General features: G+C 33.3%; 1 protein-coding gene across 1 annotated transcript in view; it reads left to right on the forward strand.

Moving 5' to 3' along the window:
- The window catches only part of LRP1B (LDL receptor related protein 1B), a 1442028-nt gene extending 1417732 nt beyond the window's left edge, over positions 1–24296 (forward strand). The window contains exons 87-91 of the mRNA XM_060151186.1: positions 11199–11275; positions 19233–19323; positions 20496–20640; positions 22613–22711; positions 24156–24296. Coding sequence (XP_060007169.1) covers positions 11199–11275; positions 19233–19323; positions 20496–20640; positions 22613–22711; positions 24156–24296 — 553 coding nt within the window. The remainder of the gene's footprint in view (positions 1–11198; positions 11276–19232; positions 19324–20495; positions 20641–22612; positions 22712–24155) is intronic.
- The last annotated feature ends 2059 nt before the right edge of the window (positions 24297–26355 follow it).

The raw sequence follows: 26355 nt of genomic DNA on the forward strand, positions 1-26355 counted from the left end.
ATAAGCAAAATATGGCATAAATAAAAGATTAGAAGTGTGATGATTGTGATAGTAATAGTGACTGAAAAGGGAAGTACATAACTAAGCTCAAGTCCCATGAGGGACAACAGAGAAAAAAAGGGCAGCAGGTCCACCCTCAAACACCTCAGAAAACACACAGGAGCTAGCTTTTGAAACATTTTCAAAGCAGATTTTTAAAACTCAGAGGGATGCAAAATGAATGTACAAGTACCAAAGGGACATTCATTAAGCGAATGATCGGAAAATTAGTCATTTTGTCATTTCCTTTGGTTTTGTGATTGTTCCATCTAATTATTTTCTTAAAAGTTTAGCATTGTTTTATACGTCCTTAGGGTGAGAAACACATAAGGAAATGTACAGGTACTAGGGAAACCTCTGTTGGGGTTTTGGGGAAGAAGATAGTGAGTTTCGTTTCTGTCACACATTTTTAAAAGGTAGGAATTATTCTTCTATATTACAACAGCTAATTAAGGCCTAGGTATTTCAAACTGCTGGCTCTGCTGAAAGGAGAGGGCACATGCTACTCTTCAGGCCTCTGCTGTCAGGCTGAGCGACGCTCCTCCTTGTGGACCAGCGACCCTGTGGCCCCGTAGAGAACATTTGAGAAGAGCCCAAGGAAGCTGTCAGGAGTGATTTCAAACAGATCACAACTTTTCAGCAGGGGTTTTGAGCAATTCAACTTTGGCAGCCTGTGTTGTCCACTTTTCAAGAGTCAGGTCATTGCATGTCCCTTATTTGTTTTCTGCCCCGTGGCATATTTTCAAAGCACAAAATGTGAAACGTGCATGTCTTTTGGAACAGTAAAGGCCAGGAAAATCTGTCACATCAATATCTATCCTTTGTGATCCCAGGTAACAAGTTGTAGCTTGTTCTAGCTTTCACCAAGCTAGTCATGTCATGGGGAAAAACACGGAATACAGAATTTTTCTATTGAAGTTTAAAGTCCAGTTTGTGCTTTGAGAGTACAGCTGGCACTGCCTAACAGAGAACAGTTATTGCATAGTTACCCATTGGGCAGCTGTTGTTATGAAGCTTTGATGTAGTCACCTTATTTTCCCTTGATTCTGGGACATGTTCTTGGCCTTTAATATAATCAGTAAGTAAATCAGAATAACCAAAGAAACCAAATACAATATAACTACATAGTATTTTCATTCATTTACTTGTTACCTCTTTAACAATTTACATTATTTTTCTCTCTATTAGACTGCATTCCCCAGGTTTTGCTGCTATGAAAAAGCACAAATTTCAGATGCTTTTAACAATGAAGGTTTATTTCCTGCTCATGTTCTATCCTGGAACAAGTCAAAAAATAAATAAATCAATAAACCTCCAACCTACTACTTGATTCCAAACCAACTTTATACAATTTTAAGAAAAGGATCAGAGGAATATAGATTAACCAGCAACACTGGTTTAAGAGTGAAAAAAATAAATGAAAAATTCCTTACATTATCGCCAGTTAAGGAAATATTTTCTTCTTTTTCACACTGGAATAGTAGCAGGAGAAAGCCATTTTTGTTAAAGGAGTACAGAAATTTTAGCCTAATACTTCTTCCACTCAGCATACAAACAAAAATTATAATTATATTGATATTGGTGTGCCATATACAAGCTTTAAATTTAATATTCGTAGTATTATTTATCACTTGAGTTAAATTAACTTAGAGGGTGTGTAAATTTTATATACATTGTATCATTTAATCTTTCAGGAAGCCTGATTTTTTTTTAACTTTTATAATGATCAACTTGCCTTGCAAAAAGGAAAAAGAAAAAGAATGGAAGGAAGAAAGAGAGGAAAAAAGAAACAAAGTAAAGAAGGAAGAAGAAAAATTTTGAGGTAGTAAAAGGAAAACACAATAGAAAGATAAAATATAAAATAAGAAAGGAAGGGGATTTAAGGGGAAAACAAAGGTTAAAGCATAAGAGGCTAGATCTGTGGGAAATGTGTGACAGAAGTGGGAGTATTGCTCTCCCTTATATTATAAACTAAACAACCAAAGTGGGTGAATTGCTAGAAGATATATCCTTTGTGAGGAGGGGAGACTAGATTACAGCACAGTTCTAATTCCAAAACTTACACATTCCATTTGTGTCACAACATACCAGCACTTTAATTTTACACAATTATTTAAATGACTAAATTGAATTAAATTACATTTAACTACATATTTGTTTGTATGATTTTTATATAAAACTGGTTTCCATGTCAATTTACCCATCAGGCAAATGCCTTTAGAATTTTTGTCAGGGAAAGAAGATAAACGTTTCTTAGTTAGCTGCATCGTGGGACAAGAACGGAAGTGTCACACAATTTACAACATTGAATAAGTAAAATTTTACATGTCCAAGTTGCTAAAATGTGATCATCTAATTTTGTAAAAGGAAGAATTAATAAATAGATTAATGAAGAAAGGGAGGGAGGGAGGGAGGGAGGAAGAAAGGAAGAAAATATTTGCTTATTACTGTGGTTCTTACATGTTAAGTGTTTTTCATAGTGGATCAATATTCTTTTCAGTGAGAAATGACTGGTAACTAGCTGAAAACATGTACTTATGAATGGAGCTATATATTCTTCATAGAATGGGATATGACACATGTATGTGTATTCATATGAGTTCAACCATGCATCCTCCATGCCTTCATGCATTCGTTCATTCATTTTAACAAACAACAAACATATTGATTGACCAAACCTACATACTGACCATGTGCTCAAGAAATGAAGAAATATAAAAATGAATAATAGATTACCCCTACCTTTAAGTAATTAGTCTAGCATAGTCATAGGCAAAGGCATATTTAGAAATTTATAAATGCATATATAAATAGAGAAATGCAAAAGTAAAATGTACCATATTTATGATTGTATGTGGATCAAATAAATAAAGGTATTTATAACTGACCCCAAATGGCAATTCTCCATAATGTAAAATACTACTGTAATATTCTATAGCCTTTTAGATTTATTGAAGATATTTATCTAAACTTCCTGAATCAATTTTTAGACTACTGCCTGCATAAACCTTCTCACCTTGAGTCAGGGAAGTAATATAATACTTGGATTAGGAAAGAAGTGTGTGTTAATGGCCATCTTTTGTCATAAGCCTTCAGATGTTTCTGTTTGCAACATGTTCCTATAAGTGTTGAACACATCTGGTGAGTGTTTTATGACTAATTGACATTTATGCAGCGTAGACAAATTTGTTAATTCATACTGACACTTGATTTTAGCAAGTCATTTCAATTTTTTTCATTTACTCTTTTTTTGATTGCTTGTTTTGTTTTAAAACAATTTAAAAATTTTTTTAAACTTGTGAAATGCAGGTCCTAGATTTTTTTTTTAATTTTTTTTTTAAATTTAATTTATTTATTTATGGCTGTGTTGGTCTTCGTTTCTGTGCGAGGCTTTCTCCAGTTGCGGCAAGTGGGGGCCACTCCTCATCGCGGTGCGCGGGCCTCTCACTATCGCGGCCTCTCTTGTTGCGGAGCACAGGCTCCAGACGCGCAGGCTCAGTAATTATGGCTCACGGGGCCAGTTGCTCCATGGCATGTGGGATCTTCCCAGACCAGGGCTCGAACCCATGTCCCCTGCATTGGCAGGCAGACTCTCAACCACTGCGCCACCAGGGAAGCCCAGGTCCTAGATTTTGAGGAAGGCTGAATGGTGGTAATTGGGAAGATGGTATCAATACTAATACAGTGTACCTTTATCAATTAAAAATGTTTGCCTCTAGAAACCTTTAGTGTTACCTTTTGGTGGATATGTAAAAATCTTGTAACTAGAACAAAGTCTATACTGAAGTATCAGAAAGGAGGTGACTATCTATATATAGGAATTATTTCCCAATGATTCAGACTATAAATTAAAGTGGCTAATATCAGTGTCTCAGCATATGTGCACTACAACTGAAAATAAATATTTTCTAGAGAATTAGAGTTATATATCTCACTTATAAAGACATTCACAGTCTCAAAACCTTCTGTTAACACTTTCTGATATCCCTACCATTGCCCCAAATTTGTATAGGACTAATATGCCTTGAATGATATTTAATAACTGCAGTTGACTATGCCAGATATTGCCATTATAATTGTTTGAGATTTTACCATGTTGCACCACAGAAACCCTATGAACTAGGAAGGGTAGTCATTAGGTTTTCATAGAAAAATTCCTTATTGTTTACTCTTATTTTGTGCTAAAACATAAAATATTCAGGTATAAGATTAGTCACTTTGTCTGCATGGCACTAAGCATGGAGATTTCCAACCCCAGCCCCCATGGCTTGCTATGTTCTTAAGCCAGTTTTGGAATTGGTCATTCATCGTGGCATCATGTAGACAGAACTTTCCACTTGTGTTACAGCATACATTGCTTTTCTTCCCACTTTCAGCTATAGAATTATAACCACCATTTCTAATGTAATACCCTACATTTATGTCTTCAATTTTATCAACGATATTACTTAATACTAATTTTATGATTGTTCCTTTTCCTTTTGAGTTGATGCATGTAACATATTAATTTAAGTAGAAATCATCTACTCACTCTGCAAAAAACATTTTATGCCTTTCAGATCTGCTTTTAATAAAATTTCCTGGAAAACATCTAGATAATAAAAGTTTTACATTACTAGAGATTTTGTTCTTTTTTTAATATTTATTGAGTCATCATTTCACACTTTAGTGGCCATTTCTGCTCAGGTGGCCTGCATAGAATTTTGTGTTTAAACATTTCTAACTTAAACCAGCCAATCTTAACAAACTTCCTTTTATGGATAACTTCTTGGCAAACTAGATTTTATCTTTTATATTTCTCCTTCTTAAAATAATCACTTTAAATAATGCACTTTGTTAATTTTATTTCTTTCATGGTCACTTCTTCAACTGAAATTTCTCATTAATTTTTTTTTTTTTTTTTTTGCGGTACGCGGGCCTCTCACTGTTGTGGCCTCTCCCGTTGCGGAGCACAGGCTCCGGACGCGCAGGCTCAGCGGCCATGGCTCACGGGCCCAGCCGCTCCGCGGCATGTGGGATTTTCCCGGACCGGGGCACGAACACGTGTCCCCTGCATCGGCAGACGGACTCTCAACCACTGCACCACCAGAGAAGCCCTCTCATTAATTTTTACTTTTCCTAAAATAATTGTTGGTCAGAGTTTATTGAACATCTCATTATTATTTTACTTCATCACATTAACCCTTCTCAGAAATCAAAAACTCTTTCTGACCAAATGTCCTTAATATTAAAGTAAGATTAACTTTGTCTTACTAATTTTATCAATACTAGGTAACACAATGATTTAATGTAGTATTTTAAAACTAGGCATTATAATATATAATTATAGAGTTGAACCACTTATACTTATTACAACAAACAAAAATTTAAGATACTAACTTAAGCTTTTTGAAGAAAACAAAGCAGGGTGATACCTAGCTATTTCTATGTTAGAAATAACAGTCAAATTTTGATAGAGAATAGTGCTAAATAAATAGAAATTGTAGTACAAAACTGTGTGTGTGTATATATATATGTGTGTGTATATATACACACACACACATATATATATATATATATATCTACCAAATGAATGAAATATATATAGAGTGAATTGTTGTGGAAGTTCAAAATTGTACTGAGTAATAATATAGATGAATTTATACTTGATGGATCTTGGATCTTTAAAGGTGTTTTAAACACATCTACAGTATTTTGGAATCCACACAAAAATGTGAAGTTGGTATCAAGAAGGATATTAACACCCTTCTATAACATGTCCCTCACTGTCACTGCCAGAGACAGAATATCAGGCATTACTGACCACAGGTCTGAGCCAGTGTGGGAATTTTAACAATTTTACTACTCAGAAAATGCACTGATTTTCCTTTGTTCAGATAATATTTCTACTTTCTTCTTAAGTGACTGTACTCTCTTGGGCATGAGGGAGTAAGGAAAAGCATTTTTCCTACTACTGCGTTGAATTAGAAGGATCATAACTCCACATTTTATTTCTACCTCTTATTAGCTATGATTTTTCAGGAAAATCATTTGAACACACACTTCTCCATTTCATAAGATGAATAATTCCAACTCATGGGTTATTATAGAAGCTGAATAAGAATATTTTTCATATGAAAACACTTATCCTAGGACCTGACACAAAGTTGTGCAAATGTTAATTGAACTTTATGCAAAATATTATATCAAAGGTAGGATAGAAAATTTTTGAAGCATGTTAAAAAATTATAAATCTTTATGTATATATGAAATAATTTTATCTCAGAAAATTGGGAAACAATAACAGATGAAAAAATGTTTCAAAGTCAAGTTAACAAACTGGTGAATTAATATATAAATATCCTTTCCAAATGCAATAAAACTTTTTGCATTTTGCAATACAGCAGTCTGCAAGAAGAGGGGGGCAAAAAAGTGCTGGGAGCTACATAGGGTGTAAAGCTTTAAAGTTAAGAATGCCATGCAAATGTAGTCATGTTCTTCCACCAAAAGAGTGAAATTTTCAGAATTAATCAGAAAAAAAAATTTGCAACTGACTTTTAATGTTTGAATTTTCATCACTGTATGAAAATACTGTTTTATAAATCTGATGCACAAAATGTAGTCATATTTTTATTTTTATTGAATGAGCTTTTTGGAGCACTGAAACATGCATGGCACTCTGCACAAGTTTTCTAAGGCTCCTTTAATCCCTTGTGCCATATTTTTTTTCCCGTGTGTGTAGAAAGAAAAGGGTATATTAAAAGATTTTTCATTCTGAATGTCTCCATCATCATAGTTAATAACGGCAGCCTAGCATGTAAGAGGAGAAATTCAATTTCAAATTGCTTTAAGGTTTACCTTTGAATTCCACTTTGGTCAGAAGGGTTCCATGACCTTTAAATTTGATGAAAAGAGGAAGCAGATATTAATCTCATTATTTTATTTTGAAGTCCTCCCAAAGCAAGTGACTCTAGACGACATTTCCACAAAATGACATGAGTAGTCCACGTAAGTTGATCATTATTACAGTGAAAGACAATACCTAAGATTTTAATACACTTTCAGTATTTTATATCTGATTTCAATTCCTTTTGTAAAATCTCTCTGCTACTTCAGAGTTCTCATTGTTTTGGACAGTTTAATTATATGTCTTATATTTATGCTTGTATTGTAAAAACTGTTTCTTTTTAAAGATTATATATTTATTCCCTTATATATGCTAAACTTATTTTGATAGTCCAAAAATATTTACTGTGCTTCCTAGTAATATATGCTACACTATTGCCTTTACACAAAGGTACTCCCCCTGTTACAGAAAATTACAATTGAAGTATAGAATATTGTAACTATACAATAATTGCACACACTGTTAAAGAACACAATAAGTTAACTATCCAAGCATTTCATATAGTAACATTCAGATGAGAATTAGTTACCCCAAACAAAAATCCACTCAGTTACTTTCAGATACTATGTTAAGAACTTCTACCAATGTCATTTAACCTTTTGAACAGTCTTGCTGGACATGCATACTATTATTCCTATCCTAAATTTTTTTAAATGATTGAACAATATTTGGTATAAGAACAAAATCTGTGGGAACATAATAATTTATCTCAAATATCTCTTGAAGTGTGATTTGTGAAGTATTTGCATCAGGCTCACTTTGTTAAAATGCAGATTTCTGGCCACAGCTCCAGGCTGCTTAATGAAAATCTCTGGTATATGGGCCTCCAGAATTTCAACTTTAACACATTTTTCAGTTTGATAATCATTAGTCTAACCTAGAACATAAAGGGAAGAATAAGATTAGGAAAACAATATAACGATAAACAACCTTTCTTTTCAATGTCACTGGCCTTGGAGAGAAGGGGAGAAATCAAAAAGACTGCTTTTGAAGCAAATATCTTCGTACGATAATGTGAAAAGAGAAGGATAAACAATTGTTTGAATAAATAAGAATCTATCTATCTTTCTATCTACCTATCTGTCCATGATCCAACAATACTTTCATGAATCCAAAATTCATAAAAGTGTTTAAAAAGTTAAATAATTCAGAGTGGTACAGTGATCAAACACATAAGAAAAAGAAGCTGATTTTCATTGTCCTAGGGTAAAGCACAGTGGGGGAAATAACTGTAGAATAAATTTAAAAGGAAGGATATACAGATGTTTGTGATGGTAAGAAAAAAAATAAGATTTCTTGGGAGGACCATGCAGGACTAACTCAAAGATAATTGTCCAGGGATGAATAGCAGGGAGCAGTAGATTGCAACAGTACAGATTAAAGATGACTAGGGCATGGACTACGGATTTTTCTTGAGGAACAATGACAAAGACACAGATGCCAGAAATTATTATAATCAGCATGATTATGCAAATAATTCAGTGGGGAATTTGGCTGGAAATTTTGATGATTCACACACATTTCAATTCTTAAATGATCTGCCATTAATGGCTTTGATCACTGTAGTCTACTCAGAGAATGAAGATTTATGAATTTCTATAAAGACAGTAAAAATACTTGGTCTTAAATCAACTATTGGAGGAAGTACTTGTGGAGCAGCAAATGCCTTAAGTTGTAGTTTTGTAAGGTAGGCAACAAGAATAATGACTTCTATTTGATTTAATATCTCAAAAGAGATTTTTTTTTTAAACTGGAACAAATGTAGACAAGTGGAACATATTTTATATTTGGCCATAAAGCATTATTTTATAAGGAGTATAGGGAAAATTGCAAGGTGATCATCAGTTGATTAAGATGCAGAACTGTTAAAATTATTTCTCCAGCACAGTCTTTGAGAGTTATTTCCAGTATGTAATAAACAAAATATTCCCTGAAAGCTAAGAAGTTAAGTGTGCTTCCACAATGCAAAAGAGGGGAGCATCACGACCACTAGCAAGTGATATATTTTATCTAATATAAGTACTGGGTTCCAAGCTATGGATAAAACAGAAAATTACTCAATACTGTTAATAAATACCACCTGTCCTACTTAAATAATTTCAGAGTTTGGAATAAAAATCACAGTATCCTGATCTTCTTTGTTTAAAAATCTCTCTCTGCCCTTCTGGAGTTCTAAAGGCATATTTTTAATAACTTCCTAAAATACTTAAAACACATGATGCTCATATCAGAACATCTTATCAATTAGCATTTATTCCTCCAATTCCTGAGCAATTCCATATTCTGACTTCTAAGCATCTCACTGTTATGATGAGCCCCAGATGTTCTTATCTCTATTAACACAACAAAATATATCTCAGATCATTTCTCTTGCTTAACATGAACCTGATTTAGGTTGCTGTTGTTACTGTTGTTTTTTCAAAGGAGGTAATGTAAAGAGCAAATTTTGATATTTTAATTTTAAAATAGCTTTGTACACATCGGTTATATAATAAAATTACCAAGCAATCAGTATTATTTTTTTCACTGGAGCATGTAAAATATCCTCAGTGGTCAATTAGAAAATTTGACAAATGTAAAGCTACAAAGAACAAAAAGACTTTTGCAATGATTAGGATTCATTCTAATGATGTTTGCAAAATTTGCCTAAACATCTTATTTTGAATTATCTTTGGACTGTGTCAAGAATTAGGAACTGAAGAACTGGAACAATTTTCTAGAACATTCAACTGCAAAACCACAACTAAGGGAGAAAACAGATTTTTTTAAATCAATGATTTTATTGGTTGTTCACTTTATTATAATTATTTGAAATATGCTCATTTCATTACCTCACTTCAGTAATACAGACAGCGTCATAGACCTGGCCTTAAAATTTATTTACCTATTTTAATGATTTACTTGTAGTATGGTATATAATAAATGTGATGTATAGAAAATATATATGTAAGCTTTTTATAAAGGATCTAAATAAAAAATCAGGATAATGCATGAGTGATGACCTAATAATAATATAATGATATTAATTTTCATTGAAATCATGATCCATACTCATAGTTTTATAATATCATTATTAATCAAATAACTATATTCTTGAATAGTAACATTGCTGTCCATTATTCTGAAGTTAATGTATGCTTTTATGAAACAAATTTTTCTTTTTGTAACTTGAGTTTGTCAATATGATGATTTTATGAGATTTTGCCCTGTGTTAGGACACCCGATACTGTCTTCACAAATAACACAAATAATTCACATGGCATCATAGAAGCCTAGTTCCCAAACAGCTTCAGCTACTTGAATTGGCTATGACAGAATTGGAAGAGACCCACCCATGGCAGTTATTTAGTTTGGCCACCATGCCCAAAGATATCTACTTGGAATAGTTCTGGAAGCGGTTCTTTTACTGTGTACAACTACTTGTGATGTGGTGGTATTTGACAGTCATTTTAAATAAGAACTGAAGCCAATTAAATTGTTTCTCTATGGATTTTCTCTGACAGATGCATGGAGGCATCTTGTGTTAGCTAGCAGACATTGTTCAAACATAGCTAAAACCATTCCAGCATTTATTTTGATACAATCAGCTAATTATATGGTTGTGATTTATGTTTAAATGAAGGATTTTAATCAAATCTATTATTTTAATCCTCTGCAAGACTTCCCATCATAATGTCATGGTTCCTGTATGGGAAAGACAACTTCTCTGAATGAAAACTTGGGCATATTGTCTTGGTTTCATGGGAATAGAAGCATGGTCTTAAATGGGAAAGCACTATATTTCCCTGTCTCTGATTAAAAGAGTAAAAACTGTGCAGTTTGAACTATGAGACATATGACCATTTGCTGTTTGGTTGTTAGTTCCACTCTGAATTTAGAACCAGAAAAAATAAATCACAGAAACTTAGTAAAGAAGGATTTGCTTGACAGGCAAACTCAATTTTTATAGTGGCATAATTTTCAGTACGTCTCAAATTAATCTCAATTCTTAATTAAAATTTCAGTTTTGTTATAAAATATGCCAATTTTAAGTTTAACATAGAATAAAGAAAAATTACTTTAAATTTTAAAAAGTATTTTAACAAGTGAAGTCCAATTGAAGTTACCCTCAGCATACTGACAATATGCAGGAAATTAGCAGAAATCTCTATCTAAAATTCATGAATCTGTGATAGCAGGCTCTTCCTTCATTTCATTTGGTTAAAGTTACTACATTAGCAGACTTGTGGGTTTTGTTACTCACTGATTTTTTTGTTTGTTTTTATCTTTCTAGATGTTCCACCAACTGGTCAGGCACACAGTGTGAGAGGCCAGCCCCAAAGAGCAGCAAATCTGATCATATCAGCACAAGTAAGTTTCTCAGATTAATATCTTGGGTGTTCCACATAGTATAGAAAGCATTGTTTTCTTTTTATACCATTATTGTGGGAACTGAGTCTTGGAAAATCTCCTTTATGGAATTTTGCAAGAGATCTGCAATCCATATGTTTTTTGAAAGAAGCAGCACTGAGCTCTCACCTGGTGACAGGATCCAGCGTTATGTGCGCTTTTAGGCTGTGAGGGTTCATCTCAAACTTTGGCAGTTTTCAGAACACACATCTGTAAACCTAGCTTAAGCTTTTCTTCGGAAATGTGCGTCAGCTGCAAAGTCTGCAAATATCACAATGGATGTGAGAATGCTTGAGGAAGAAAAGTAATTTCATGTTTTAATTAGAGTATTTTTCTTGAAGTGCATTCAGTGTGTTGTGGAAAAACAAACTTGATTAGTCTCAAAGTGATGAAGTATGTTAACAAGCAATTTTTAATAAGGAGCATAGTTGATTCATTGCTTCCTTATCTTTAAAGTACTGGTTTTGAAGTATATTAAAATGTAGCAACATTTTACAAGTTTTTTTGTGTGTGTAGCTGTAGTCTTAGGACAGGTCCCTGATATGAAATTTTATCTACATCAATATTTTGTGTCTATGTGTGTGTGTTCCAACAATTTTAAATGATTTTATAAAGATTTTCACAACAAAAGTCTTACATAAAGTTTCCCAATTCACACATACTATCGCTAATGAGTGGAAAATTTTTGAGAAATCTGGAATAACTATCAAGTGGGTAAATATATTCTTGAAGAGAAAAAGTAATACCTCTGATTTATGAATGCTTACTTAGCAATTTTTCTCTAGTCTTTCACTGCTGGTGAGAGAGCATACATGAAAACAAACAAAAAATATACTATGGAATTTGTGAAAAAAGAAAGACATTATCAAAATCAAAAGTATATGATTTTTGTACCTTAGACATAGGCTCCCAGTGTTTGCTGATCTACTTGTTTGTTGTGCCTGTCCCCAAATAATTTATCATTGCTTGAAATCCTTCAAGTGACATTGTCTAAAGTTCCACCATTTAGAGATTAACTTGGGCTAGTAAGGATGACCATCTTTGAAAAATGGCAAATAGGTATAGAATAAATAACCTTAGAAATGAGTCTTTGCATTTGGAAAAGTGAGATACGTGATTCTGGTCATGGAGCATATGGTGTTACCTTAGAATTTGTGTGTTGTCTTTAGGAAGGGAAGGGAGAATACTGTAGCAAAACTATGGACACGTACTTGTAGGAATAGGGCACTAGGATTTGAGGAATTGATTCATAAAATATAGGAGATGTGGGAAAATATACCTTGCCTAATTTGATATTGCAGAAGAAGAGCAAAAGAAAAAAAATACTCTCTTCTCTCTCTTCCAGGATCATACTAACATTAGTACTAACAATTCTGGAGGAATACTAATTTATATGATTTTGTGAACCAGTTATAAGACTCAACCATCATTAAGAGCATTTTTATAATGAAAAAATGCATTTGAGTTACCAACCTGTAGAACATACTGAAGTAATAAGTTGAGAATTAATGAAGTCATGGTACTTTAGGCTTTCTTTTATGATAACTTCTCAATTATCTAAGATAAATTAAAAACTTAGTCTTTTAGAGAATCAAAACAATTTTAAATATTGATAAAATTTTCTGAAAGAAGGAAACAGAGTAGAATGTCAATTGAATTTTCAATTTATATATAAGGTCCATCTACAAGGGAAAATTTCGTGTTTGGAAGATGATTTTGAGGAGGGGTGTGCCAGATGTATTTATTGAAAGGTGATGTTGCCAACCATTTGCATTGGCAACAAGCCCCCTTATAAGAAAAATGCCTCTAATTACATGCAACCGTTCTAAAATAGGAACTATCCCATGGAAGGAGGAGTTGCAAGTAGTTGTAACCCTTTTTCCAAAGATTCTGATGCTCTTTCTTCCATCACTGATTTAAAGTCATTACATTTAATGGAAGTATCAATGCACATTGAAAGGGCTATTAGCTATGCAAATGTCAAATTATCTCAGATTTGAGCAAAGTTGACCACATAATGACTCTGTTAAAAGGTACTTATCAGACATTTGCGCTTAGAGAAACTTGCCTCAGTAACTCTGAAAGGAGAGAAAAGGTAGTTAAACTGATCCTTCCTAAGGTAGGAGGGCTATTTTTATTTTCTCAGGTAAAGTCCAGTGGTTTTGAATGGTTGTCAAATCATCCCCGAACTTGGGCAAAAGTAATCTGTTCAATAAGAAAGATGGATACTTTAGGAATGTGTTTTCAAATCTGCATTTCCACTTACAGTGAAGCATTCCATAATCATTGGACCTCGGCACAATCAGGAATATACTGCCTCTCTCAGCCTAACTGCTATCAACTGGCACGAGATTTACCTTTCTAATTGATGAGCGGCTTTCTTAATCATCTCTGAGTAGTCATACTGATGTTCTCTGCCCCTTGCGGTTGAAAGTATCTAAAGATCAGCCTGCCTGTGGAATTAAGTGGATCTATTATTCTAGAACTTTCTGCTTAGTTTCCACTTGAAAAAGCAGACACTTTTCTGAAGTTATTTGGAAGAGTTTTAAACTGAGGATGATTAAATATTTATTTTATACTCCTGTTTTAGATTTACCTAAAGTTTTAAGGGAGTGGATGCTCAATGTTTGGATTATGCTATTCATATGTGCTAAATTTAAGGAGGATAAAAATATACTCAGCATTTGTGGGGCAGTAATGTAATGATGCTGTATTTTACTGTAGTGACAACAGAAATGTGATATCTGTTAGGGGGTTATTCATATCTTCTATTTTCCTACTTTATCCTCATGTCTTTTATACCGTCATGTTTTAAAACAGAAAAAAAATTAATTATGTTATACCAAGGAATTATAACTATAAATTGCAAATATATAGAGAAAATGCAACAAAATAATGCCTCTGTCCTAATTATCCAAAAGCAAGTATTTATTGAGCCTCTACTAAGTGTCGAGTAATGTCTAGATCCCAGGGATGAATCAGTGAATAAGATAGTCAGGGCTTCCCTGGTGGCACAGTGGTTGAGAGTCCGCCTGCCGATGCAGGGGACACGGGTTCGTGCCCCGGTCCAGGAAGATCCCACATGCCGCGGAGAGGCTGGGCCCGTGAGCCATGGCCGCTGAGCCTGCGCATCCGGAGCCTGTGCTTCACAACGGGAGAGGCCACAACAGTGAGAGGCCCGCGTACAGCAAAAAAAAAAAAAAAAAAAATAGTCAGTGCCTCTTCTCATGAAACTGAGGTGCCAGAGGGATAAAAAAAATAGTTAAAGAAGAAAGCAAGCAAATAAGTAAACACATAGAAAATAATTATGAGTCTTGATTGGATCTGTGAAGGAAGTAAAAAAGACACAGAAATAGAGAATGTTAGGGGAGAACTGAGGTCAGGAGTGATTTCTCTGAGATGGTGATACTTAAGCTCAGACTTGAATGATTAAAAAGGGGAGGAGACGCTAAGTGTATTTCAAACAAAAGAAACAGCAGATACAAGAACGCTAGAGTAGGAAAGAGCTAAACATGTTCAAGGGACTGAAAGAAAATCAGTGTACTGACACCAAGGGGACAAGAGTGAGAGTGGTACAAAGTGAGGATGATTATACATGACCAGGATGATAAGCAGCCTCTCAAAGATCACTGGAAGGATAATCTTTGCTAAGTTTGGAACATGATATGTTCTTTATGATTTTTAAAATAACAGTTTATCAAAATGCTTAAGAAACATCATCCAAATCACTATATATAGAGAGAGAGACACACATTTATACATATATGTAAACATAAACTTAAGAGCAGAATATATAGCAGCAAGTCAAAAGAGGTCAATTGTAATGATATAATTTAAGCTTATATTTTTCTACTATAACTTCGATAAATAAAAAATTGTTTCTTTAACTTTCATGAGAGTAAACTCTTCTGGTTTCCCTCCCAACCTCTTGAAACAACTCTGTCTTCTTTGTGAGATACTTTTTTATCTCTTCTAGTTATCTCATTTTCCACATACCACTACATATATTCTCCTTGGCAATCCATAATTCCTTGATCTCGGTTTTCAACTCTTTGTTAATTACTCCCAAATTTCTATCCTCAATCCTGGTTTCTCTTCTGAGGCTGAGACACATATCCCACTGCACAACTGCTGTATCCATATTGATGTCATCTCTGTCTATATCTATATATCTGTATCTCTATACTACAGGAATCTGAAGTTCCCCAAATGATCTCATCCCCTTCTCCCACTCAACCAGCCATTTTTATACACCTTGTTTTGCCTTCCTGTCTATACACATAGCTGCAAAATCTACCTGGTTATCCAAGCAACACTTAAGTGTCACTCTTAACCTTCCTTCTTTTTTAAGTTAAGTTAGATAATATAGTCCATAGATATGACTTCCTAATTTTCCTTCAACATCATCCTGTTTTTTAATAGCATAAATTCCCGGCTCATTTATGTAGCTTACACAGCCCTTCCTAACATCCCCTTTGCTTTCCTCTACAGCCACATCTCCTTCTACCACCCTCTGCTCTACTCGCCATTCAGACTGCTGTTCCCTGATCTTTTCTCCTCCAGGTTTTCATATTTCTCTCCCTAGGTTAATTCAATATCTCCTCCTCCACTCAACCTGCATTCTCTTTTATGGAACTCATCCCTCAGGTCTCAAAGGCACACCAGTCGTCCTCCTCTATCCCAGATCTAGCCGGATACTACTCCTCTATGTTTTCAGAGCAATACATACTTTCACTAGGGTAGTGCTTATCACTGTGCTAAATAAACCCATGTGTTTGTCATCTTCTAATATACATCAAACAAGATGAGAGGAGGGACGTTTCTATCCCCAGTGCAAAGTAGAGTAAATGTTGAGTGTGTGGAGTATAGCAACACTTAAAATATATCTGCTAAATGAGAACTGAATGTATAGTCCCTATGATATCCTAGGCACTGTGCTATCTGCAAAACAAAGATAGATAGCTTATGCCCTCAAGTTACAAATAAACTGATCTCTACAACATATGGTGAAAAGTGCATACATAGAGGCATACACAGAGTCATATGGCAATATGTATTTTGAATTAGTTAATAAACATGTATTAGCACTTTCTGTGTAATAGACACAATTCTATTTACATTACTATGAGGTATATATTAATGACAACACTCATTTTATAAATGTGTAAACTCAAAGAATAGAAATTTGCCCAAGCGCGTGCTGCTAGTAAGCTGAGATTTGACCTTTGAGGTTCAAATTTGAGGTAGCCTGGCTCCAGAATCTGTTATATCAACTGTGATGCTGTACTGCCTCTCCCATTGAGGGGGTCTCCTCAACATAACAGTTTGATAAGACAGTTCTTCCTTCAAATGGAAAAGCATTATATAATGAGGCTACAGTACAACGTGGCAAAGAAGGACTGGCTCTATTTTCTGTGAGAAGTTTGTTGAGATTTCCCCTCCACCCAATAACAAGTTCAGAGTGTGCTTTTTTTTTTTTAATCTGTTTAGGACAGTCCACCAAAAATATACTATCAAAAACATCACCTACAATAGATCTTGACTGTTATATGTTACAATATGATATTTACTGCCGTATATACTGCTTGGAAAAAATACTTATTTTGATAAATATCTATACTATATTCTAATAATATATATATTTGCTAGTTGTTTCTATGAATATAAACTAATTTACAAAAAATAAAGAATAACTTGCCAAATTGCCACCCTTTATTATTTACTGGCTATACTGAGCATTATCACAGTTACCTTGATGGCTTATATAAACTTATAAGAATGCTAGGCTCTTAAACAGAGGGCTGTAACGTGAGGGATTGGAACTGCCATCTGTCATGGGAAAAAGAAAAACAAAGTTCTTTGTTTTCTAGCATGCATAATTAACAGCATTTCTACCTAATAAGAATAAAAGAAACTATGTAGAACAAATAAAATCTAATATTCTAAATAATTTATAATTGCTTTGAGGGGAAAGTAACTTTATATACCTTAAAGCTAGTATTGATATATATTTTAAACCTACATATTTACCACAAATTTTAGCAGAAAAAAATATAAATGATGAAGTGAGGATATTTATAAAGTTGTGATCAATCAGTTGAAGTCAGTTTATGAAGAAATCAAGCTGTTCACTGGTATTTAAAATTTGTGAACAAATGTTAATTACTATCCAAGGTGCCAGATTCTCCACTTACATTAATTATTAATAAATTACACATTCATATAAAGTTCACTTTCCCAAAACCAAGGAGGTAATGTAATATCAAACTCACTAAATCATATAGTGCTGGTAACAGCATGAAAAAAATAAAATGAGGTTTACATTTCAGAAACTGACTAAAGAAGGCAAGCCATATTTTTTCTTGCATGGAAAAGAGTTATTTGGTCATTTTAGTCAAGTTATTTTTGAAGTTCCAAATTGAAAGATTATCTTATATATGACATTTCCTTAATAAAGACTTTTTGGTATTTTGGTAAATGATCTGCAATACGTACTACCTCACACAGATATCTGTGGCTAGAGCTGTTAAAACTGATCTATATTTCTATTTTAAATTCCCTAAGCAGCTGCTTATCATGCTTACTATTACCATTAATTTCTACCACAGTATTTTACATGTACATGTATATGCAGAGGAAAATTCATATATTTAATAACTATTAACGTTTCATTCCTGAACCATTCAAGATCCTCACATTAAATTTCAGTTAGTTTGGGTGTTGCTGTGTTTCTCAGTTTAGCCAATGATTAAGCTGACTTGACAGAATCAATGAGATACTTATTCCAAATAGACAAAGACTTGTCTTATGGGCACTAGATATTTGTCTGTTGGAAACATGAGATTTAGGTACTTGATAGAGCTTCTTAATACTCTCCTGTTATTAGGCAACGCTTGCATTCAGTTTTCTTCCTGCATAAGTGACATATGACCCTAGGTGTATCTTACTGTGGAACGCATCATCAGTAAAAGGGTATCGTCTCCTTCTTCTTTAGAAAAAAAAGATTGCTCTTATTGCCAACCTAGAAATGGAGAGCAGGGCAGAGTTTCTCCTCAGTTTTACTTCTCCCCTATGCTCAGCTGCATAAAAACTAAGATCCACTTTCTATGACCACTTTTGAAAATCTATTCCATAGATCTGTTATTCCATTTTGAAGATGAGTGATACAACCTAGATCATTCTTATAAAGAGGGAAAGTGGACATTTACAACATAAGCCAAACACTTAAATGTGGTTTGCTGAAAATATTCTGGAACTGGCATTTGAGAAAGAGAATCCACTTTGTCCCCCTATTTTGTTGAATCAAGCCAAGAGCCCTATGTGGTAGGTCTTCATGTCTCTATTTTAACAGGTAAAGAGCATGAGCCTCAAATTTTAAATAACTTTTCCAAGGTCTCACTTCAGGTAGGTGGTGAAACTGATATTTAGGCCTATGTCCATCCAAATCCAAAACTGTTACCCCTTTTGTTTTACCAGACTGCCATCTAACTTGCCACATGTACTTATGGCCAGGGAGTATTTATAGCTGAAGGAAAAAAACTAAGGGTGGAAATATGGCCAGGGAAATTGTGGAAATGTGTGTTCAGTCACAGTTTCTTTACTTATGTCATTGCAAATAAATGTGTCTGGTGAGAATCAGAGTCAGATTGACAAAGAAGTCAGTATTTCTAACCTCAGGGTATTTAATGGTAACATATAAAGGAAAGATATCTGAAGAAACATTTCCAGCAGATCAAGTATTTAATAAGAAAGTGATTTTCCAGTAATGTAGTTATGAACTAGGAATATAGATATTTGGCCTAAGCTTTATTTTTATTATGTCAATTGTCAAATGATTTGGTGTAATAAAGTGTTCAGTTATATCAATCTTGTCTTCATTTTATTTATGTGTTCATCTATTCATTCATTTCTTTTTCAGGAAGCATAGCCATCATTGTGCCTCTCGTCCTCTTGGTGACTTTGATAACCACCTTGGTAATTGGTTTAGTGCTTTGTAAAAGAAAACGAAGGTAAGATGCAAGGTTCTAGACCAACAGTAAATAAATTACACAAATAGTTACAGAAACTGATTTTTCTTAAGAAAATTTCTTAAAGTATGATTTACATATTCCAACTGCTGAATTCTATGTTTTTTGAACCATTTTATCCCTCTACTTCATTTTAAGTGATTATAATTTAGACAACCTTTCCCTTATGTTATATTGATGGAATGGCTGCATTTGCATATTCCAACAAAAATAACAAGGGAGTTATTAAACATTCAATAGAATTTTACATTTGTGGTAGTTTTTCCTTGAAATAGCAAGCGTCTCTAAAGAGCATTTTATAATATTAATGTGTAAGATTAGTAATGTCAATAAAATGATAATGACTATGTATTGTATGTCACAAATTGTGCATTTTATTCACAGATTACATATTTGTTGATTTTATATATTACTGGAAGTGTCATTATTTGAATATGCAGGTAAAAGATCTATAAGGAGTGAGTTGTCTGTGGGGTTATTATCTGGAAGCTAGAGTTTGTGAGTCCGTTTTTTTTTTGTTTTGGTTTGGTTTGGTTTGTTTGTTTGTTTTTTGCGGTACATGGGCCTCTCACTGTTGTGGCCTCTCCCGTTGCGGAGCACAGGCTCCGGATGCGCAGGCTCAGCGGCCATGGCTTACGGGCCCAGCCGCTCCGCGGCATGTGGGATCTTCCCGGACCGGTGCATGAACCCGTTTCCCCTGCATCGGCAGGCGGACTCTCAGCCACTGCGCCAACAGGGAAGCCCCACGAGTCCGTTTTTGAATTATGTAAAAGAGGATTTTAGCCACATGACTTGAGGATTGAAAGTTTATCACTATTTTTTTATAGACGTTTTTCAGGAACGAAAGGGAGAAAGTAGAATTTTAAAGGGCAATTGATTAGTGAATATTCAGTTTCAACTAATGTGGTATTAGCTATTTACAAGGAATATGTTCCAAGTGCATTTTTTATTGTTAAATCTAAATAATTTGGGAAAATAATGTATTACATTCAGAGTTTTTGTTCCTCTGTGAATCAATAAATGTCATTTATTTTCAGTGTATTTTAAGAATGTTCCATCAGTTATATTAAAATGTCATTAAATCTACAAATACGACAGTTTCATGTACCACATTGTGATATTTAGATAACTCACACAATGTTCACTTATTCTAGGACGAAAACTATAAGAAGACAACCTATTATCAATGGAGGAATAAATGTAGAAATCGGCAATCCATCTTACAACATGTATGAGGTGGATCATGATCACAGCGATGGAGGTCTTTTAGATCCTGGCTTTATGGTGGATCCAGCAAAGGTAAAGCACTGTGAGCACTAACATTCTTGAGTCGTTTCTCCATAAAATGGTTCTGAATTTCATCATTATTTCTTTTATCTGAAGTTAGATTAAAGAACTTAAGGATGCATTGAATTTTATAGGCTCTTCTAAAGAAAAAATAAAATTGTGGACTGCATTCACCTGAAGCACGAAGTTAATGTAACATGTTTTGGAAAATAATATTTATTTATTCGCTTAGTTTATAAACATAGCTTATTTAAAATAATATCTTATTCAAATGTGTTGAGGTGCTGGCACATCTAAATATACAGCCTAGTGTAAAATTACTGATTTATTTTTAATAACAAAAAGAGTACAGTATTTCATTGCCAAAATAAGTACTTTATTTCCAATAATGTTTTATTGAAGAGTCCACTAAGCTGTGTGCTTGGATTTGTTTGTGATCAAATCGCTTTTAAACAATATTTTTCTACCTACTATAATATCCTTCTTATTGATTTGAGACATACCATTGATATATATAGCCTAAAAATCCACAGTGTTTTTTTAGTTTCTATTAGTTCATATTACTGAATGCTCAGTTTGGAAGCTTTCATAAGAAATAGATAAATGATACAACTATCTAGATAAACTTGCAAAGATTCCCTTCACTGTATAATCGGAATATTTTTCATGATAATTATAGAATATTTTAAGAGCATCAATTGAATTAAGAGCATCAATTTGCTAGTATGGTATGATTTTTCTTAGCTTATTTGTTCATTCATTAAATGGTTATTTATATTCTGATATATTAAAGGTATTTTGTCCAAAATGCACCATTATATTAAATAATCGCAACGATCACATGGCTTTGCACTCAGAGCAACAGCTGTTCCCAAAGAAACTGAATAGGTCCCCATATATTCAATCTAGTTCTGAATCCACGGCCGGACTTTCTAAGCCTAAAATTGGTGGCCTGAAAGTGAAGAAGTATTCATTTCTATGAAAAAAAATCAATCATTATTGCATAGATAAGTTTTTACCCTATCAGAAGATATTGTATACTTTTTTCCTCATTAGAAATAATTTTTTAGTTACTCTAAATTATTAATTCAGTTACTAACTCCTACACTTGAAGTTGTTTGTGAAATAAACCCTGGTAACCTAAGTTTCAGTGTTTTGTACTCGAAATTGAAAAACTAAACATACTGTGCATGTTGTTTGATAATTTATAAAGGAGAAAGACATCTTAAATAATAGGCTTCTCATATTCTATGAATTTTTCTTAGGAATAAAATACAGTGTCTGTAAATATAATATGAACTGATGAGGATATACCTTATACACTTTTTATGAGTGGGAGAGTTCTCATTTTCCCCCTCATTTTATTTCTAGTGATAGAGCTAAGCCTATTTTGGATACTTAAAGGGGCTAGCTTTTTAATATTCCATTTAATTTTTTAAATATTTACTCTAAGAAGATAAAGCTATGCTTCAGTGCCCCTCAAATATATTTTTAATGTATTTAGCAAATAACATTCAGTAAATATATATTTACTTATTTTCTGATTGACCAAAATTACACTAAATGTGACTTAGATGGCTGATTCTAGCTAAGTCCTGATGTTTGAAATGTAAATATGAATTGTTGCCTAAGAAGTAACTGCAGAAAATACATTTATAGGTATAGACGATTTTAAAAAGCAGGTAGCCACACCAAAGCCACCTTCATGATGAAGTGTTTTTCATAGAGTATTCACTTGTTACAGTGGTTTGATATATTCATGATGTGAATGTGAATGATGATTCATGAATTCATGATCTGTGAATCACAGATCTAATATTAATAGTTCTTTCATAAATTATTGAAACTACCATGAACACAATGTTGATGCCCCAGGGCTGAAGAATATATCTTATGTTATTTTTATGACTTAACATGTGTTTGTATCAATGAAAACAGTTCCATGATATTAGATCAGAAACTAAAATTCTCTGTTTACACACAGCCCAGGTATATAGGGGGAGGGACCAGTGCTTTCAAGCTTCCACACACAGCGCTGCCCAGCTACCTAAACTCTGATTTGAAAGGACCACTAACCGCTGGGGTGAGAGAAAATTCATTATTCCATACCCATTCCATCACAGAACTCCTCACAATCAAAGATGATTACTAGACTTAGGGGCTTATCTTTAATGATTTTTTTAATTAACAAAAGATTTCAAAACAGCATGAAAATTGGGGGCTTAAGTGTCCTGCGTATGCAAGATTATATATGAAATGTTATTTTCGGCAAGTTATTCAGTAGGAATATCTCTTCTTCTAAATTTGAAAATGTTAAAGCTCCTTAGCAGTAAACATGAGCATTTGCTATTGTTAGAACAGAAATCTCTAGCCAGAAATTTAAGCTGAATAGTTTAAATTTATGTTTGGCTTGGTTTATTTTCTATTAAGACGCTTTGTTTAGTATATACAAATTTGATATCCTTTTAAATAAAAATATAATACAAAATGTGGCATTATATGGAGAAGTTAGAAATGGTGTATGAAACCATTCTTGAAAACTTTTTAAGTAACTCGCTTCTAGAGAAAGGTGCTTTGCCTAAAGTTACATGGTTCATATTGGAAAGAAGAGGGATTAAAGACAGGTATCAAGATTCCTAGGATTGATCTCACCCTTGTACCTCTCTCCCATCAACTGTTTTTCATTCTCTTTTTTTTATCATGTTTGTCTCATTTGCATGGCTCAAAAAATATAATATTTCTTTGTTATGACTAAGATTTAACATTCTATTTTGGAAAGACAAAATTTTAAAAATCCAACTAGGTAACAACTTCAGGTTAAGTTGCAACTATTAAAATAATAAACATTGTATATGTTTTTCAAATGAAAGAGATCATTTCTGCATGTCTCAATTCTACCTCAAAGTGATGCAAGTATCTATGAAACTTAGAATGAATGTATCCTTCACAATTCTTTAGAAGAATCCAAAAATATTTCCAATAATAAGTACATAGAGATTGTTTGAAGTAAAAATACTGTCTTTATTTTTTAAAGTTTACACAACTAATGTAGTTTACTTTCATTTTTCTTTTTTTTTTTATTTCATATTGAAAAATTATAAGCACCAAGCAGTTAGATGACCAAGCAAAAAGATGGCAGCACATCTTTCCTGCCACTGCAATAGCATTAAGGGGAGAAAACATGGACTGGAAATAAGACAGTTTGGTTTAATGTTCTGTACTTTTAAATAAAGTCGCAGTGAATATAGCTTTCATGAAGATTTCTTCAGGCTTTCAATATTATGTCAAAGCTCCCCTTAGGTTCACAAGTTAACTGAAAGACATACAATTATGTTTTTATCTAAAGCAATGCTAAAGTCGACGAAAGCCTGTAAACAGAATTTAAATTACATTTATATAATTACTATTTAGTAAGTTAAATGAAATGCATATAAATGTTGTTAACAGTAAAAGATAGACATCATAGAAAATAACAAATTCATGTGGTCAAAACAGGTAATAAAACTATATTTATTTTTCTCCTTCAGCCAACAAATTACTCCAATCCGATATATGCGAAATTGTATATGGATGGGCAAAACTGTCGAAACTCCTTAGGAAGTGTTGATGAAAGGAAAGAACTGCTTCCAAAGAAAATAGAAATTGGGATAAGAGAGACAGTGGCATAATGAGTGATACCTTTTATATACTGTATAAATGTATAAAATGTAAGGATTACTTTTGTATGTTCCAACAGTATTATACTTGTTTTGGGATCAGCATTACCTCTTCCTTTATCTTTTTTCTGGTCAATTGTTTTCTGAGTTTTCTGGGTTTTATTTTTTGCTGATGACTACTGATTGACCATTTGTATGGTATTTTTATGAAAAAGAACTGCACTACAGTACAATTTACACCAATGCTGCTGATAAGACACCTTTGAATTTGTTAAAATTAAAAACAACATATTCCTTTGTAGTGTGAATATGAGCAATCTATTTTATATGAATTTTTTTGGTTCTACTTAATCAACAAATATAATCTCTGCACTTTTTCATTATATGGTCTGAAAGCTGTAATACAATATCATTTAATTTTCTGTTTAAATTGATGGAAAAATGATTGAATGGTCAACTCTCTTCTTTGTGCCCATTAAGACTGATTCAGACTGCTGAAAACATATAGCCCTCACAAGTTCAGCATAACCAGCTTTGAAATTAGTCTTAGGTTGCCAAGTGAGAATTTTGACAAAAAACCTTTAAAAATTTATAAAATTAATAATTTGCATGAATACATATGACTACATTTTCCAAAATTTAGTGGACTCTCTTGTGATATACTAAAAGTATACACCCTATAAACAATAGTTATATTTAGGTAGTAGAACATAGCAAAATTATAATCAAAAGTGGAAAGAACACACTTGCTATGGGAGAAGACATTTTGTTTTCCCTCAGTCCTGAGGTAAATAGCCAGCCTAGAGCACAACAGGGCATTGGGCACTCATGTCTTAGGAATTTCTTCCCACTCATGTCTTAGGAATTTCTTCTTGCATTTTGTGGAAGATTAACCCAACCCCTTAACACACAGAACACTAAAGAATACTATATAAGCACACAAATTGATAACACAGTTTCAATTATGTGAATGCATTCTCTTCGCGAGATCAAAAGGAAGAGGCAAGGCAGCCATTATGGTATAGAGTAATCAGTAAATATTTTCAGTATACAATATGACTAATCTATTATTTGCCCTATCCAAAATATATTCTTAAGGGACTTTCCAAGTTATGGAAAAACAATTATCTGCCCATAATCAAAGGTGGAGAGTATACATGCTGACCAGTTACTCTGGTACTCTGATTTATTCTGGTTATACAAAACACATGGACCCCATTTACTTGTCTGTTTTCAAATTTCAATTGAAACACACATACGATTTATTTAAGTTGCATAAAAAAGTATAGCATTTTTATACAAATATCTTTAAAGGCACAAAAGATTTATTCACAAGGTATGGAGGGCTTTTTGTTCCTCTGATAGACATGACTGACTTTTAGCTGTCATAATGTATTAACAGATGAAATATGTTTGTGGTTGCTCTTTATCCCTTTGTACAAGCATTAAAAAAAAAACACAGCTGTTTTATAAAGAGACTTTTTGTTGTACTATGTGCATGCATACTACCTATTTCTAAACTTTACCATATTGAGGCCTTTATAAACGATTGATTTATGTAATACTAGTGCAATTTTGCTTGAAACAATGTTATGCATATCATAAACTTTTCCAGGTTCTTGTTTAAGTACATTTTTTAAATTGAACAGTATTTTTCATTTTGGTTATAATAGTCATTTTGCCTATGTTTCTACAATGAAGTGTTAAATACTTTATAAAAAATTGTTGACTGGCTTATTTAAATGAAATTCTACATATTTAAGTTCTTGTGTTGGATAGTTTTTGAAAAGAAAATTATTTTCTTTATGGAGTTTAACATTCTTAGGAAGTTATTTTAGTAAACATGAGACATAATTTTTGTTGTATCCTTAGGAGATACTCCTTGGGTTAGGACTGATTTCATTGCATCATTTTTCAAATCACAATAAGAAGGCATTTTCCCTCTTCTTGAAGTAGAAACACATCTCTTAACTTTTTCCTTTTCCCTGCCATACATTGCTCATCGTGGACGCCATGTTGCAATAGAAAGAAAGATAGGTTATATACACAGTAGTATGACAATTGTGTTGAA

Source organism: Lagenorhynchus albirostris, chromosome 6, assembly GCF_949774975.1.
Source record: "Lagenorhynchus albirostris chromosome 6, mLagAlb1.1, whole genome shotgun sequence".
Lineage (NCBI taxonomy): Eukaryota > Metazoa > Chordata > Mammalia > Artiodactyla > Delphinidae > Lagenorhynchus > Lagenorhynchus albirostris.